Source organism: Falco biarmicus, chromosome 15 (genome assembly GCF_023638135.1).
Source record: "Falco biarmicus isolate bFalBia1 chromosome 15, bFalBia1.pri, whole genome shotgun sequence".
Taxonomy (NCBI): domain Eukaryota; kingdom Metazoa; phylum Chordata; class Aves; order Falconiformes; family Falconidae; genus Falco; species Falco biarmicus.
Genome location: NC_079302.1, coordinates 18,178,864 through 18,196,431, shown reverse-complemented (window position 1 = coordinate 18,196,431; position 17,568 = coordinate 18,178,864). Strand labels below are relative to the sequence as shown.

The following is a 17,568-nucleotide window of genomic DNA, read 5'->3' as shown; positions in this document are numbered from 1 at the left end:
TGCATACTGTAGCCTTTCTATGAGAAGATTACTGTCCTGGGCTTCTTTCTCCATGCAAACACACTTTGTAATTTTAGGGATAAAATATCTTTAAATGGAATGTTAGAGGAAAGAAAATATTTTGTATCTTGAAAAAAGACAAGAATCCAAACCCTTTCTTAGTAGCAAAATATTTGTTTCTTGAATGTAATTATAAATGTCATTGTACATTCTTCCTGACTTCAATGCTTATCTTGAAGAGTTCAGTGAAAATAAATTGTTTTCATGAAAGCAGAGAAGCCATTTGATAAACACACTGTTTCAGAAAATTGTTCCTGAAGCAGAGGTCGTTCTCTCACTTTAAAAGAGAGTATGTTTTAGAAAACAAGCCAGGCAGCAGAAATAAGCATTTTTTTTGTTTCAGTCAATTCATTTTAAAAAGCAATGTGTAAATCACATGGAAAATTCTGCATTGATTATTTTGACTGCTGTAGAACCCTGGAATAAATGGAGTTGAAATGGACTTATATCAAAGAACATTGCATTTAGTAGCAAGTTGGAGTGTTATTTTAGTACTGATTTTTCTTAGATTTGGTTTTGTGATCAGATGTTTTATTAAATATTAGCCGTTCATGGAAATGAGGGCTGATTCTTTAAGAACAGCTTGGCACATACTGTTTATGAGCTTGGGGAAATAGTCTAGAGAACTGGATGAAATCTGTCTTCAGCTTTTCAGTGTTGAAACCCAGTTCATCGAAGCATCAAAAACAGAGGTTCCACTCTATAAAATGAACATAAGTCTCCTGAATGAAAGTATAGCAGTTCAGTTTTGAGATGTTTTTGTGGTCCCTAGATCACACTTCTAGAAATCTGTTTGTTAATTTTTAATCTGATGAATTTATATATGCGTCTGTTACTAAGTCCCAAATTCTATTGTACAAGTACTTATAAAATAGTGTTTTATTTTTTTAATTCTCAGCTAGAATTATGCTGCTATTAATACCAGAATTATTAATATGCTCTCAAAAGACTACATTATTAATTAGGAGACCTAAAGTATAACTAATGAGCCCTTTGGAAGACTACTCCCAGTTATTGTTGGGACCTGATCAATCTGAGTAAAGCTGTATGTCTAATGTGGATAAATTTTTGTTTATCTTCACATATTTTCTAGCATTGGCCACTAATTATTTTACAGTATAACCTGTGCTGGTAGAAGGTGGCATTAATATCATGATAAGTCCCTGCAAAATTTGAAAGGGCCATGAGAACAGCAGCATTCTTAAATAATGGCTTCTTTTTTAAGGCATTACTATGAAAATATGCATGGCTTTTTACTTTAAATCTTGGCAGCATCTCATCAAGTCCTTCAGTGCCTTCCAAGCAATGACCAAAAGCCCATCCCCTCCATACCCACCAACAAAAGATGTGCACTGTGGTCACTGAGAACGTACACAACCGCTTGCACAGCTGCCGGGGACAGCCAGGGCACTGCTGCTCGCAGCTCCCCAGGGTACCACGCAGGCTCTCAAGGGTAAGCGTGCCGTCCCTTTGGGGAAATACAGTATCATTGCATTGAACCCACCAAAGCACAGAAAGAGATTTTCTTGATTACTTCAGGAACATCGCCACAGCCTTATTTAGATGCTTTATAATGAAATGTGTGCACCTGAAATCACCAGAGGTCCTATAGGTATATGCCGTAGATCTCAAATAGCTACCTAATAGAACACTGGATGAAATTAAAACTGAAAAACATGTATGAGTGAATCTGGTGCAGATACAAAGATTAAATGTAACTTTTCACACCTGGAAATACTCTTCATCATATCTTACTAAGACTTTTCAGATAAGTTTCATTAAAATAATTCTTTCAGTAATTAGCTTTGGTTCTCCTGTAAAATGGAAGTTTCTGCCTGACAAATTCCACTAGACTAAGACTGAAATTTAAAGAAGAATTTGGGTTGCTCATGATGAGCATATTTTTCTTTCTGTAGATACTGTCCTTGTAAATTCCTTTAAAAAAGTATATGCCAACAACACCCCCCCCCCCCCCCCCCCCCCCCAGTCATTCTTTTAGTTTAAATTCAGCACATATATGAATGTGGAGAGGGCTGGAAGAGGGAAACAAACAAACAGAAACATACTACACAGCTTTATGTCAACAGATGATATAAATACTATATATATACATATATACACACAGACACACACAGAGCCATCTCTAAGCAAGTTTTTCTGTCTTGCTTTAAAATGGCATCCCTGGAAGAAAGGAGTACATTGCAACAATTTCTTAGTTTCAGTTAAAGCTTTTATTCTTTAATGCTAATCTAGAAATGACACTGTTCCAGTCATTGTTCTCTTAAAGAAGTCAATTTTTATATTACTGGACAGTTCCCTTTCTGTTTTCAGTACTGCAATCAGTTTGTTTTTCAGCGTGGTCTTTATCTCACAATAACTGTATACTAGTATGTCAGGATACTGTAACACTGCAGTCAATAGCAACAGGATATTCACCCTGCCAAAAAGTAATCCTATATTGTCCATTACACACAGGTTATTTTGGAGGGTTGTGGAATACTTTCTTTAAAGCGGCAGAAACCTTTTTGCTGTAACATAGTTCAACACTATTAGTGGTTGTCTCTGCTCTGTAAACAACTCAAATACCTGTTTTTCTGCTAGAATATAGTTAAAGCTGTCATATGTGAGTTGATGTGGTAAAATACTTCAGGTAAGATAAGAGACTTCAGAATCCACAGAAACATCAAAGCAGGCACATGTAAATGTTTGAAAAGTTTAATGTTTGTTTTTCCCAGTTTCACAAAGTGATGCGTTTCCTGACTTGGGCCTGAAAGAAATAGAATTTTCACAAACCAAAACCTTCCAGTTGTCATTATTTTTTTCCCTGCAACACTCCATACTTGTATTTTGAAGTACTGGTTGGTGTTTTTAAGGAATGACTATTAAAAATACTTTTTTTTTTTTTTTAAATCCTTTGATCTACAATTTTTTTAGATGCAGCAACTGAGACAAAGAGAAGGTAAATGATCATCTGGCAGACAAGCACTAGACTCCAGCTCCCCCGATTATTTGGCTGTTCCCATCTGCTGGCTGACATCCCCTCCTTTACTTCAGGAAACATGGTCAGTGACTAATAAGTGTTTATTGATCTCTGCTTGAGATACTTGCTGAGAAATGTAGATATCAATGAGTATTTGATCTGAATTAATGCTAAGAACAAAAGTTTTTTCTTCACTGCCTCATTTATATAGGATATTCATGCCTGCATGATCACTTATAAATGCCAGGCAGCTGACTTTACAATCTGATGAGAAGGGGACTTCAGTGAGATAAACTCTAATGAATTAATATGCCGTTAATTGTACTTTTTCTTAGCCAAAAGTTACCGGTGTAGTTGTTGCTTTGAGGGTTAAGTCAAAATTTTATTGATTCTCAGCAGCTGTACTTGATAAGTAGAATATAGGTCTAATTCAAAGCCCATTGCAATCAATTAAAAGGACTTCCTATTGATTCTAGGAGGCTTTAGATTATTTTCTAAACCAGACCTGGTTGGTGCTCTGTCTTTCTCTTCTTCTCCTGTGTTCCATCCTTTTTGTTTTGTGTCCCTTTCAGCCTCCACATGCTCTGGGAGGAAGGGGCTAAGACACTGCTCCTTAATAAGGTGACATCAGGGATGTTGTATTTGTCCATCTCCTCTCGTTCATCCCAGTTCTCATAGGAGCCAATAGGTGTGGGCCCTGCACTGTGAAAATGAATGTCAGTTTTTTTAAAATGTGGATTCTGCATCGTGACACTGGAGTGAACGGCCGCAGTCCAGCCTCGGTTCATTCCACCCCTTCTCCCCTCATCCTGCCCCCTCACACACGTGCCGTCTTTGCCAGTGAGGGGACATCGGCAGAGACGTGGGGTTGTTGAGGTGCAGTACTCGGGGAAGGCTTGGCTGGCTGGCTGAACGTTTGGGTGTTAGGAAGCTGGTGTGTCTGCTCTTATCTCTGAGCTTTCTTCCTGACTACTACTTGTTGGAGTAAATCTCCTCCCAGTGCCTTTGACTTCTCTATAGTAAAAAGAAAGAAAATGTTACCAAGCCTCTGGTACTTGATAAATCAAATGAGCTGTAACCATTAAGAATGTTCCCGTGCTATATCCCGGTACAAAGAAAAGGACGTGCTAGGCGTGTGTGGGAATCAGCTAGGCCTGGAACATTATATTTACCTGTGCAAGCTGAAAGGTTTCTGAGCAGCAGTGAGAATTTGTGCATGCACACTTTCAAGTTTGCGTGTGACTGATTCACTTCAATACAATTTCTGCACTTACATCAGAAAAGCAGTTTGAGTGTCATTAATGGCTTTTAAAATTGAATTGTGATGATGAGTCAGAAGTATAGCTGAAGATGGAACAAAGTCACAGTTTGTGTGTTACTGCCTGAATCATAATTGTTGGCATCTGTAGGCATATATTCCAATCTTTATGGAACAATGCTTTTCAAAGTTTCTTCGAAATCATGGCTACCTAGGACCAGGGAAATTACTGGAATACTCCGCTTACAGATGCTTACTTTTATTAAACCAGCAGAAAAGAAGGGAATACTTACTCAACATTGCGAACACTTCATATTTTTAACTGCTCTGAAATACGAAAATTAAAAGTAGAATTCCAAAGCCATAGTTTTACTGAAGGACCTTAAAGAGAATAACTTGAGAGAAGAATTTGTTGGATTCCTTTCAAGTGATATGTACAGAAAGATATAAATACTTTTGCTCATATTTCATCTTTAATGTACTTCTGAGATAAATGCATTGTTACTATACATCATGTATATGGATTGAAAGTGTAGCACAGATGACTCAAGTTTACTTATTTTATAAACTATATCAAGGGAGTGTTGAGAAAGGAAAACACACGTCTAGTTTTTTTAGTTTGTAAAATTCTCTCTGGCATGACATCACACAAAACCTAATATTTTGTTTAAGAAGAAAACGAAATTAGCATATATATCCCAGTTTCTCTTCTGTTTTTCTTTAAATCACTCATTAATCTCACTGCAGTCTTTCTAGTTTTGCAAAACACTTAATTTGGGCACTCGGTAGAGGTGCCAAACCTAGATTATAGTCAGGAACTGGAATTTTTTTTAGTTGGAATTATCTCCAAATTTCTGTATTTTAGTTTCATAATTGCATAAATAGACAGTATTCCAAAGCTTTTCACCAAATATATTTTTGGGATAAGTCTTTTGCGTACCTGGAATTTAATTTTATTTTTTTAATTCTGTCTTGTTCCATTTCAATTTTACATTAACTTTCTGTGCCAGTAATGTCAAGATGGAATATTTTTGGGTTTTTCTATTGCACCTGTTTTTTTATTTTCTGAAGAAACTGTGTTGGAAATGGTATATTCCATCAGAATACTTAAAATAATCATTATTTACATCACCAGCATTTGCTTATGTTCTGAGTTTAGGACTTCTAACCCAGAGGCAGTAGTTGCCAGCCCACCATGGCACCGTGCCTGCTTCCTGGGTGCCACCTCCTGCTCCGCAGGCGCCTGTTTCTGCCCCTGGAGCGGCGGCCAGCGCCAAGGCTGTGGGACAGGAGATGAGCTGGGCTGGTCAGCCTGGGCGTGCCCTGTCAGGCAGCCCCCACCAGCCAAGGCAGGGTTGTGCAGCAGCCAAAGCGCCTGTAGGCCCCGTGCTGCCCAGAAGCCACGCATTATGTAGGTCTGCAGCCTTTCAGAGGCTCCTTTCAGTACCATAACGGGACCAAACCCTGAACTTGGGAATATTTGCTGCTCATTCCTCACTGAAGCAATCCCGTTCTGAATTCAATGGGAATACGCTTTCAGATTTTGTTAAAAGTGTAGAGCACCAGAGCAAGGCAGTCTGGAAATACCTGTGTTTACATAGCAGAGCACCTCGGAACTTGGTGCCAATGATCCGTTCCCATACCTGAGAATCTGCTTATTCTAACGTGTGCACGTGGGTTTACAGAACGGCTCATCACCCAATGAAGAAAACAAAGCAGGAATTTCTTTATTAGCCTCGGTTGAAATGAGTAGGCTGTGCCTATACACTACCACTTTTCTGTCACTGCTTTGGAGGAACGCTCTAACGCAATGTCACATTCTGAAACAGATTCAGTATCGTCGTGTTTCCGAAAAATTTGTTTCTCTTAGGAGCATAAATTATTTTTGCCACAGGTATGGGGCGTGCCCATGTGAATGCTCTGCGCTGGATGTTCCTCAAGCATTTCCCTTCTAGCAACAGAGGAGATTTTACATTTTTTCCCCTTTGGTTAAAAATGGTTGACACAACAAATATGAAATTGGATTAGGTATTTGACAGAATATTCCTGTCTTCTTTTCTACCAAGACATTTACCACGTACCGATGTATATCTGTGCTATGTTTAATTCTGCTCTTAGTGCCAAATGTCACTTCAGAGATCTTTCTTCACTTCAGACTGTGACACTTCAGGATCAATACCCTGGATAAGGGTGATCTGGTGTTTCCTGTGCTAGCAGGAGCTACATGTGCTGCTGTAAATATTGAAAATCAGATTTCTAGGAGTGGAGTTGGGAAGATGTTCCCTTTCTACAAGTCATAGCTACTACCTGTTTTACGGTTTGCTCCCCATCTATCTAGACAGTGCAAAATCATGCCTGGACACGAGGAGTGGGGCATTAAGCTCCTGAGCAGCTTCAGTCCGAAGCGGGACTGCAGCACAGGCCCAGGATAGCTGCCCTCGGCAGCCATGGCAGAGACCTTCACAGAACATCTTGCTGCTGTTGTACAGTTAAACCTTGTGTACTTGCGCTGTCGCTGCTATTTGGCAACCGCATGGAGTAAATTCAGTCTGGGGTGTATTTCCAGTTGGGCCATAACCACACAGGTGCCAGCCCCAGACCCAAGAGGCGATTCTCTCCCTGGCATAGAAGCTTTGAGGTTAAGGGCGCATTTTCATCCTTCTTCCTCACATCTTGTCTGCAGGGCACAACTCACCAGGTCAAACAGCCTTTGTACTGCTTTAGTGTTTCCTCCAAAAGTTCTGGAGCGGGATTTTGGGTTAGGGTAGCTCCACGCAAGGCGGCACGTAGGGCTGGGCAGTGCCCATGGCTGACTAAAATCTGGATTGTTGGGGGATGCTTTGAATCAGCATCCAAGGGAGAGCTGAAGAAGGTTTCTGTGAGGCAGGCTACCGTGTCTTAAAGTCCTGCTCTTGTCAGTACGTTTGGAAAAATCTCCTTTTTCTGCCACCAACCTGACGCAGCAAGGCAGCGGTGTCAATCAATAAAGTGCATTACCAAAAAAAAAAAAAAAAAAAAAAAGGCAGAAAACTGGTGGAAGCGGTGAAAGTTACTCACCTAGAACCTTCCAAGGAAGAGGAGAGCCATGGCAAGGGCCGGCTGCCGCTGCCGGCCCCGCTGCCGGCCCGGGCTGCGAGCAGCGGCGCGGCCCCGCACCGGGCGCCGGGGGGGCAGCGGGCGGGGCGGGGAGGGGCGCGGACCCCGCTCGCTCCTCCCGGAGCGCGGCCAGCGCGGCGCCGGCTCCCTCGGCACTTGGCCCCCGCGCTCCCCGCCCGCCCCGGCCGGCGCAGCCCCTGTTGCACCAACTCCGGGGCGGCTGCCCCCTCTCCGGCGGCCGCGGGGCGGCTGTGGCACCGCAACGCCCGGCACCCCCGGCCCCCGCGGGAGGCGGCGGGGACGGGCCCCCCCCTCCGCCTTTGTCGGCGGTGCGGGCAGGGGCTGCGGCGGGCAGCGGCCGCCCGTCCGTCGGTCCGGCCGCCCGGACGCGTGGCTCCTTTGTGTACGGCAGCTGCTCCTGAATGCGGAGGCAAAGCCCGTGGCTTGGCACTGAGCTTTTAAAAAACAACAGCCCTCCCTCTCTCCCTCCCTCCCTCTCTCTCTCCCTCCTTCTCTCTCTCTCCCCCTCCCTCCCTCTCTCCTGCCCTCCCTCCTTCCCTCCCCTCCTCCCGCCGAGGCGGACGGGCACCCACCTGGGCTCCGCCGCCCACCTCTCCGCTCCTCTCCTCCTCTCCTCCTCTCCTCTCTTCTCCTCCTTGTTTACCTGCACTTTTCCTCCGCCTCTTCCCCTCGCTGTCCCCCGCCGTCTCCCGGCCCGCGTTGGTGCCCGCTCCCGGGAAGGCTCGGCGCCCCGCCGCGCCGCTCCCCCGACGCTTTGCCCGCGCCCCAGCCCCGGGGAAGGCACCTGAAGGTGGATCTATTAAACCTCCCGGCGGCCTCTCCAAGTGCACTTCTGGGACCAAAGCACCGGCATGGATGTAAGATTTTACCCGGCTGCGGCGGGCAGCGCGCTTCCCGGAGACCCCTCCAACCTGGACTTTGCCCAGTGTTTGGGTTACTACAACTACAACAAGGTGATTATCCCCGCGGGTGTTAATTCCTCCTGCCCGCTGCCAGGGCCGGTGCCCCGCAAGCCGGGGCTCCGTCGGGGCGGGGAGGCTCGGGGCTGGGGGATGCCCGAAAGCCCGGGGCGGCGGGGCGCGCCCGCGGGGTGCCCGTCCCCGCAAAGTTGGCGGGGGCCGGGGCAGCCGCGCCGCTCCCCCCCGCCAACCCGCCGCGGGGCTCGCCCCGGGGGACCCCCCCGCCAGGCCGCGGCCGGCCTCCGCCTGGCCCCGAGCCGCGAGTTCGAAACCCGCGCAGCCCCGCCGGTAACTTCGGGGTGCGCGTCCCTGGGCGCCGCGGCCGCGGCACAAAAGGCGGCTTTCCCCAGCGCGCAGCGCTCCGCGGCCCGGCCCGGGACTCGCTGGAGTTGTCCCCGGGCTGGCGCCGCAGCGGCTGCCCCGGCGGGTTGGGCAGAGCCCTGATGGAGCTCGGGCGTCCCTGCGAGGGAGGGAGGGAGGGGAAGGGGCGCCTCCCGCTGCTCCGCTCTGCTCCGCCGGGGGATTCCGGCTCGAACTAAGGGGTTACTCCAAGCAGGAGGGTACCGGGGGCGCACCGGCTGCTAGCAGGGGAAGGCAGCCACATCTCGGTGTGCCGAGGATGGGCTGAGAAGTTGCGGTACCACTTCCCCCTGCTTGCACCTCTCTGCGGCATGTGTAGTTTCTGGAGTAAACGTTACGGTCAGAAGCAATAGTCGTTTCCCGGCGCCTACCTTCATTTACCAAAACGTGTTTTAATCATACGGGGATGATTTGTTTCACAAATTGCCCAGATCTGGGAAAGGCAAAGTTAAGAATGACACTGTGAGTCATGCTATTTTGAAAAAGACTTAGCTGTTTGCACTGGGATGTGTCAATAGCACATTGAGCTATTAGCACTGGGCCCTCACACATGCACATAAAGATCCCTTTCACACTCTGTTTTTCCTGGTGCTATGTTTGTCCAACCTCTGGGGCCTTTTGTGAGGCGCTCTACGAGATGCTGGGGAGAAGAAGGGTGCTGCAAAGTCTGAACTTACGTTAAAACCTGGCCTTTTTAGAGTCCTTTCCCAACGGCTAGGTAAAGTTTGATGAAATACAAAGATGACTTTCAGAGAGAGGAGCAACGCGGGCACAAATAAAGAGATTCGGTAGCCGAAGAAAGCTTCTGCTAGAGAAATTGCATCTAGGTAGATGTCGCAGGGGTACTTTCCTGTTGCTCTTTGCGATAACCTCCGGCTTGGTTGCTGCGACGTTCAAGTTTGTCGGTACCGATTTGGTGGCTGCCTGCCTTGTGGAAAGGCACAGAGCTACTTTTCAGCGGAGACACAGCCCAGCGTTCCGTGGAGCGTGCACAGCCCCTGCCTCGCGCATGCTCGCTGGGCTGGGGCTATTAGCATGCTGCTTTGTTAGTAGTTAATATAGAAAGACACAGGAGCATGAATTAAAGATGAAATGTCAGCCTTAACTCTGAATGCTGCTAAGGACTTCAAGAGCTTGAAAAATGCATAGTAAATGTTCGCTGTTATCGGATATGCCAACTAATTTTGGAAACTTGCAACACTTACTGACAAACAGCATGCTTACTGTATATTTCACTTATTCAGTGACTTTATTGTGTTATGCATGGCATGCGTTTTTTCAGGCTGTGTTACAGGTTACTGTATGGGTTCTTTTTTATTTTTTTTAACATCCAGATTCTCAAATGTCTTCTGAAAACCAGTAGTTTATTGTGTCCATTAACTTGCTGCAAACGCACAGTTATATATAACCTTTTGACTGTATTTCCCTTCATGATACAATGAGAACAGAGCACGCATTCAGAAAAAGTCAAAAGTAACTAACTTTTGACCTATTCAAAAACTCATTTCAGTTGCTGTGCTCTCGAACATAATTTTGGCAAGTATCTCGTAGGCCAGGCTTCCAATCTGCAGCAGAAAATATTTTAATTAACAGAGTGCAGCTCATGATGCGTGTGCCTTATAATAGATATCTTTGTATGCAAAAGGCCCGAGCCAGAGCAGGCTGACACATGCAAAACGGTGTTGCTGTTGCTGTGAGCTCTTCTTCGGCTCAGCTGGGAAAGCAGCAACGTGGTGTACAGGTGTTTCAAGGACAGAAGAGGAATTTGTGAATGAGTTCCTAGAAAGGAGGATCTTAACTGCATTAATCTAATCTCATGTTCTGCATTGTTTCTAAACAGTAACTATAGGGATCATTGTAAGTTGGGTGGGTTTGGGTTTTTGTGTTTGTTTTTTGAACTATTCTGACAAAAGAGTACATTTCTTTTGAAATCTTTCCTCCCTCCCTCGCTTTCCGTCCATTCTGTCCTTTCCCCTGTGTTCATAAGGAAAATAAATGATTATTCTGTTAGGCTCTGAGATGACCAGAAGGCATAGAAAAAAAGAGTTGAAATATTTACTCGGCCGAAGTAAATGGGAGAACTGTTATTGATTTCACTAGGGACAGTATTTCACCTCAAGTCTTTCTGAAACTCATTTGAGTAGCCTGCCCACTCATCCGTGCCTGCTTCATTGTTAGGAGCTGAATCCATATTCTCCTTGTGACAGTGACATTGCCTGTGACAACTGCTGGGAAGCAGGAAGTGCGATGGGAAGAGTAAACATGCTGCGTGGTTGTATATATGTGCAAAAGCAGAATTATTTATGGGAAAATATTCTCAGGAACATTAAGACATGGAGTTGATGGCATGTGGCCTACCTGTGGAAAAGCAGACCTTGTGTCACAATGCCTAAAGACACTGAGCATGAAGCCGGTTGGCGTAAGTGCGTTGTCTCGGCCTGTGAGACAATGCTGTCTTCCACCTGCATGCTTTAAACAGATTTTCCCAGGACTGCACAGCCTTTTTCTTCATGCGGGTATAGCACCGGCAGAACCGTGGCAGGCTTACTGATGGCTCCCCGGGCAGGTCTTGGGGTCTCACGTTGCCCGGTGAGCAGAAGACTAGCAGTGGGTGGGGAATGGCAGCGTGAGCCCTGGGCTTGTAACCACATGTGCCTGGGAGCTGCCCCGGCCCGTACCGGCAGGTCCCCTTCGGTTCCATGCCTTCTCCACAACTGCTCTTTAAGAGCAACGTTGTGCTTTTGAAATTGGTTGTCAGTACTGGATAAGTAGATGTAAGGGTAAGGGATGTCGCCTTGGGTTTTTACGGGGGGGAGTGTTAGTTCTGAGTATATGACTTGCGTATCCCTGCCATTATTTGTAGTACAGCAGTTTCTAGAAGATTCTAGATTGGGATTATTTTTGTTGAGAGGGTGTGCAACATGACAAACACACGTGAAGGGCAAAAGAGAAATACGGTGATTTGTCCAAGGTTACACAGTTGGTCACTGACATAATCAGGGCCACAACCAAGGTATTCTGAGATTCAGTCCAGTGGTTTATGCTGAATCTCATTTACTCTAATAGGATTACTTACATGTTTAAAGTAAAGCATGTGCTTAAGTGCTTTGCTGGATCAGGGCCATATTTGATAAGTTTTTAGTGCTGGTGTGAGAGTACATAACTTGACCCTGCATGTGTCTGGCTGGTGGTAGTTTGGGATAACGGCGATCCACCTCCACTTCATGGAATTGCCCAAGTGAAATTGTGGTCTGCCTGCTTCTAGAAGAGTCCTGCTGTCGTGTGCTGAAAAAAACTCACCAAAATGTAGCTATAAGAATTACAGAAAGTTGAAAGAGACCAGCTGTTGTAAAACATTCTGCTTCTGTTTTGAGCCCTTTTACGGTTCTGCAGATGGAAAATGATTTTGGACATTCGCTATGGTTGAGTAGTTTTTTTCTAAACAAACTTTTTCACTTACTAAGTTACATATCACGTACTAAAAATATTTAGGGAATTCATCATAGCAAATACATTTTTTTGTTAAAGGAACCATAATTCTTATAACACAATTTGAAAAAGGGAAAACTCCAAAACCTAAGCACGTACAGCTCAGTGCTTGAGTTATCATTATGTTAAATTCCAGAATTTTTACTTCATTATTTAGCTGTCAACATTTTATAATGTTTATCTCTTCTACACAGATTGTCCTTGAAGGATACAAATTTCAAACATACATACCTTAATTTAGGCACTAGCATACATATGTGAATGTCAGAGCATGATGTTTTGGGCTGAAATATTTTGCATTTCACAAAGGAAGCTCAGGAGGGTTATCTTGTTCTTCCAGAGGTAAAGCAAAGAGAGTGGTAGTTTGGTAGCACGCTAAACTGGGGCTGGAAGTCATTCCTATTAGTGCACGTTGTTAGGAAAAATGGATTACAGTTATGCAAACAATTGAAAATTACTCTTCTTGCAAATTCAGTGTTGCTATATATGCATAGGTTTTTCTTTCATATAGCAGATGGTGGTGAGAGACAATGGGTGCATGTATGCTGTTAAGATAGAAAGCTCACTCATCATCTGCCCTGCATATGTGTTAGTTTACATCTGGGCTTTGCTCTGATGCAGACGGCATGGTCTCTGGTGTCCAGAAGGTGATGCATGCTGCGGTCATGCATGTACCTATGGTCTGACCGTGACAAGGGTGGCCCCAGGTGATGGGAGAGTGCCAGAAAGCACCAAGGAGCTCCCACAGGGTGGAGAGTAGAGATGCATAAGCAGAGACACAAATATGGGTCTCACTGGAGACAGCTGAAGGAAAGGGTTGGGAACGTTCTGTTGCAGTGTCAACTCAGTAAATACCATTTTATCTTCAGTATTTCCCATTGATCTTCTGGCACATGTGGCAGGTATGCTGAACTGCTGCTGTCCCAGAACAGCCCTCCCCTGCCTCCGATGCCTCAAAACCTCAGGACTACGCAGGCAAGTGCTGCTGGGGAGCAAAGAAGTTCCCAAAATACTTGGTTGTCCAATCCAGCATTAAAAATGTTGGATATATGATTCCTGGTGCTTGGAAGAAGAAGTGCAAGGATCAGATGAGTACGTCCACAGGAATAGAAATTATAATTTGTATCCTTACCACGGCTTGCATTATTTCATGAGCAATCATCCCGCAGGTTTCATGACATATTTGGAGAGCTAGCTGTGAAAGGAAACCCCTGTATGCCAAAGGCATCAACTGGGTGAGAACCTGTGCTGCTCAGAATGAAGATGTAGAGTGGTGATACTGGCTGGATTGTGCAGTGTACAATTTTTCTGTTGCTCAAATAATGCAGTTCCTATACTGAATGTACCATCTGTTATCAAGACATAAGGAATTGGTTGTACACAAAGTATACCTAGCAGAAGTCAATTTTAGAAAATATTTTTTCGGAAGTTTTCATTACAATGGGGTTACGATTGTATTAGTAAGATATTTGTAATAATGCACAGTAATATATGAATATATGCTTAGAGGTAGTCTGGAGTATTTATGGCATGTGTGGAAATGACTAGTGGGTGTGTTTTTAAAATAATGATAATTTGTAGCAGTCACAACTCTGATGTGTGGGTGCTGTGGACATGGACACCCACTCACGTCTGGCTCTAGAGTGAGGAAATATTGACTAAATCCATGAGGATGATAAGAGGCTCGTTCCCATAGCATCGCCTGCATCAAGCCTTGGACTTCACGGGGAGGTACCGTGAGTCCAGCCTAACCCTATAATGAATTATTGTGAATTTCCAATAAAATCCAAAATAGAAAGACAGGAAATAACAGCTTCTATTCTTTGGCAGATAGTGGAGATGAGAGGAGCTTGCGTTGACTGCAAGTTGTGTGACTCATTTGTTGCAGTTTTGTGCGGTGTCTGGCAAAGCAAGGCTAATCGAACTGTGACCTTTGTTTTGTGCTGCCGGCTTTTATTAAATTTACAGTTAATACATGCCTATATATTTGTTGAATTCTGACGCTCCCTCAAAACCTAACTAATGCTATTGAATGATGATAATCTAATTTAAAGAGGAGAAAAATTTGTACAGCACTAATCCTACCTTTTTATCTGTAATCACATTTCTCCTGCCGTAAAATTGAGTCCTGTTGTACAGACCTAATGGCAGGGTTGAATTTTCAAATGCTTCAAACTCTTATCTGATAGCCATCTTCTATACTGTTACCTGTCTGTGTGATGTATTTATAGAGTGCCAGTCACCATAGTATCTTTGCGATGATTGCTACCAAAATTGAGAACTCCGAGGTGAAAATCTAATCAGGACTTTAGATAACAGTGTCACATAAGCGCCTTCTGGTCGTTGCCACTATGCTCCGTTTAGATGAAGGCTTTGATGAGATCATGCTTGCTGCCGCGTTATTCATTATTTATTTTTGTAACAAGATTTCTAGGCCATATCTTTTCCACTGCACGTTAGCACGTGTCAAACCAATCCAAATCCTGTTTTGAATGTGTTCTCTCTGTTTGGACCTGGAACAATGTATGGAAAAATACAGGCATTACAGGGCTGCTGAAGTGGCAAAACCAGGAGGGGGGGACTGTCGTTACACAACTGCTTCTGCCGCAGGTACCTTGGATATCTGAGCAGGTGTTTTCATGAACTTCTTCAGACACTTTGTGGTAATGGGCAGGCAGGGCTGAAAGTACTATTTTCATCACATTAAAAATAAAAATGAGTTTTATGAGCAGAGTGCTGGAGGTATGATTGAGCAGTGCTGCAAACTCGGTTCCGTTGGAAGAGGTATGCTCCTAAAACTAGACAATATTGGTTTATTATTCAAAATGAAAAATATCGTAGACAATTAATCTATTTTTCAGTTTGTTTGTATAGTTCATGTGCCAGCTATTGGCATCAGAGTTCTCTGTTCACTCCTGCATGGCCAGTTTGCCCAGCAGACCACGTTTTGTTGAATAGCCCTGCATAAGTATGAGGAGGGAAGAGAAAAGCAGTCCATTCTCAAAAAATGCAAGTTGAAGGTATCCTATAATATCCCTTTAAGTTTGGTTAAAACACAAAGACAGAAATCTGATTATTCCCCTCCCCCCCCCCCCCCCCCCCCCCAACATCTCAGCTTTTTTTATGCTCATTGGAGACTGATTCAGTGTGGGCATCTTTCACTTACTTATACGGGCATTACATCAGGCTTGCTCTTGGCATTTCATGGGAGAAATTTGTTATCAATTTGATGTTTTATTTTTGCTGTTGTAAAGTTATAGCTCTTCTTACTGTCTGGGTCACTATGACCATATATTATCGTTCCTGGCCAAAGACTTGTGAGAGCTAAGACTAAATCTTATGGCAAAGAGTGGGTTGTGACATAGTGAAGTTAAAAATGAAGGGTATGTTGGGATGAAATGCCAGGGTTTGGACTGGCAACCTCTAAAGTAAGGGATCTGTTTGTCTTCTGCTTTTTTCAAATTATTTTTTGTTGTTGTTGGCATGACCTTATCTTCTACTGGCTGAGGTGAGAGCTGCAGAGGCAATAGCATGGGTATTTCCTCGCTTTCCTCATCTGCTTTACAAAGTGTGTAATTGATGATTATGTGAAATCATTATGTTAAAGCAGAATATTGCTTGAACAGACACATTTACATTGGGATTTTCTTTTCTCTGTATTTAATATTCTGAAGAGTTCTGATCGTCCGGGCAACCTAACAAAAGGTTGCATGTATGTAAAATTACCAGTACAGTGGGATTTGTGGAAAATGAAGTCTATGTGCAGATGTTTTTGGTCACTTCAAGCAGGTTGTCTTTATCTGTTGGTTTCATTTTCTTACAAAAAATTTTCAAGAGTATCTCTTAAGTACTCTTTTCAGCACTTGAGTTTAGCACTCGAGGTGGATGTAGTTTACACTGTAATTCTGTAAACAATATGACAGAAATTACATATGGATCTAAGAAACCCTAGTTTTAGATATGCAAATAATAAAGTATTAGGGTTTTTTTTGTTTTGGGACATTTTTGTTTTGTTGTTTTTGGTGAGTTTTTTTTGCAAGGAACCCACGTATGGGAGGCAACTTGAGCTGTATGAGTCATCATTTCTGTCCCAATGGGACAACTCCTAGGTTTAAAGTCACTGAATTATATAAAGGTTTGTAGGTTCAGGACATATTTAAACACCTCAGTATTGATTAACTGTCTAATTTTGATATGAAAAATTGTGTTAAAACCATGCAAAAATCAATTGCCGCATGGTGGAGTAGCTTATTTTCAGAGCGGAACATATTTATCTGCTGTTCTTATGCTACTTTCCTTACATTCATGTGGCTTATATAAATAGTTGAATTTTGAATGGTTTAGGATTCTGTATTTCAGCATTACTCTGTTATTAATAAAAGTGCTTTTGTTATACTGTACTTTTAATCAGTAAACTTTTATTGATAGAGGATTAGCAGACCTCTTTTTTTTAAGCAATTTGCTTTCTTAAATAAAAATTTGATTAAGCGTGGGAAAATAGGCATTGTGTTTGCTCTAGTAGGTTAATGCTGTTACTTTTGTGGGTACTTGGTAAGCGTGTGATAAAATTATATTAATAATAGGTGATATTAATTGCCTGTTGTAATGTAAATATGGGGCTGTCATGGTATTGGTTTGTTCTAGTGAAAAACTTGATAGTTGTGGTTTCCTACCACAACCCAACATGGTTCTGTTTTCTCCTATTCTTTTGCTTGATATGGTTTGAAATACATTAACCTTGCATTAAAATAAAAAAAGAAAAAGCCTACTGTGGCAAAATAAACAGAAATTTACAATGCATTTTCTGTTCTTTTTCACAGCAGAACTGTACGTAAAGGCAAGACTGATCTCAAGACTGCACACTGGACATACCACAAACGGAAATACTTTGTGAGGTGCAAACACAAGAGCTTAATTTAGTCTTGCACTACAAAGTAATCATTAAAGTAAATAGTATGTTTAGACCTATATGACTTTCTGTTTGTGGTTTTCTGAGTGTGTCTTTATCAGTTTATTTTACAAGTACGAATAATTATTAGTGGAAGATACTATTAAGTAAAGGGATTTAACAGACGCTTCTGCTGTGCTTTCCTTCTGACATTTTTAAAACCTACTTAAAGTTATCTTTATTCTCCCGTGGTGGTGCAACTGAGACCCAGGGAGCACGCGTGGAGTGATAAATCAGACTTTACTTTATACAAGGCAGCCTGGCTTCCTAAACGGTGGCTTGCATCATTGCTTCCACGATAGAGACCTGCGTGTTGTTTATGACATAGCAGAAGCACTGGTAAGGAAAGCCGCCTTTGGTTCTCATACCTTAGTCTAAGCCTTTTTTAACATAATAG

General features: G+C 43.4%; 1 protein-coding gene and 1 long non-coding RNA gene across 7 annotated transcripts in view; one reads left to right on the top strand and one right to left on the bottom strand.

The window, feature by feature from the left end:
* Window positions 1–7,468, bottom strand: part of LOC130159392 (uncharacterized) — a 28,589-nt gene extending 21,121 nt beyond the window's left edge. For all 3 annotated transcript variants that reach the window (XR_008825722.1, XR_008825720.1, XR_008825721.1), the window contains exon 1: window positions 7,356–7,468. This is a non-coding gene — a long non-coding RNA (uncharacterized LOC130159392). The remainder of the gene's footprint in view (window positions 1–7,355) is intronic.
* The window catches only part of TOX3 (TOX high mobility group box family member 3), a 105,662-nt gene that overhangs the window by 21,232 nt on the left and 66,862 nt on the right, over window positions 1–17,568 (top strand). For 2 of the 4 annotated variants that reach the window (XM_056360976.1, XM_056360975.1), the window contains exon 2: window positions 2,995–3,122. In XM_056360976.1, the coding sequence (XP_056216951.1) occupies window positions 3,024–3,122 (99 nt within the window). In that variant the 5' untranslated portion in view covers window positions 2,995–3,023. Of the gene's footprint in view, window positions 1–2,994; window positions 3,123–7,426; window positions 8,369–17,568 lie in introns of those variants that run through there. The other 2 variants (XM_056360974.1, XM_056360973.1) reach the window with 1 other exon arrangement.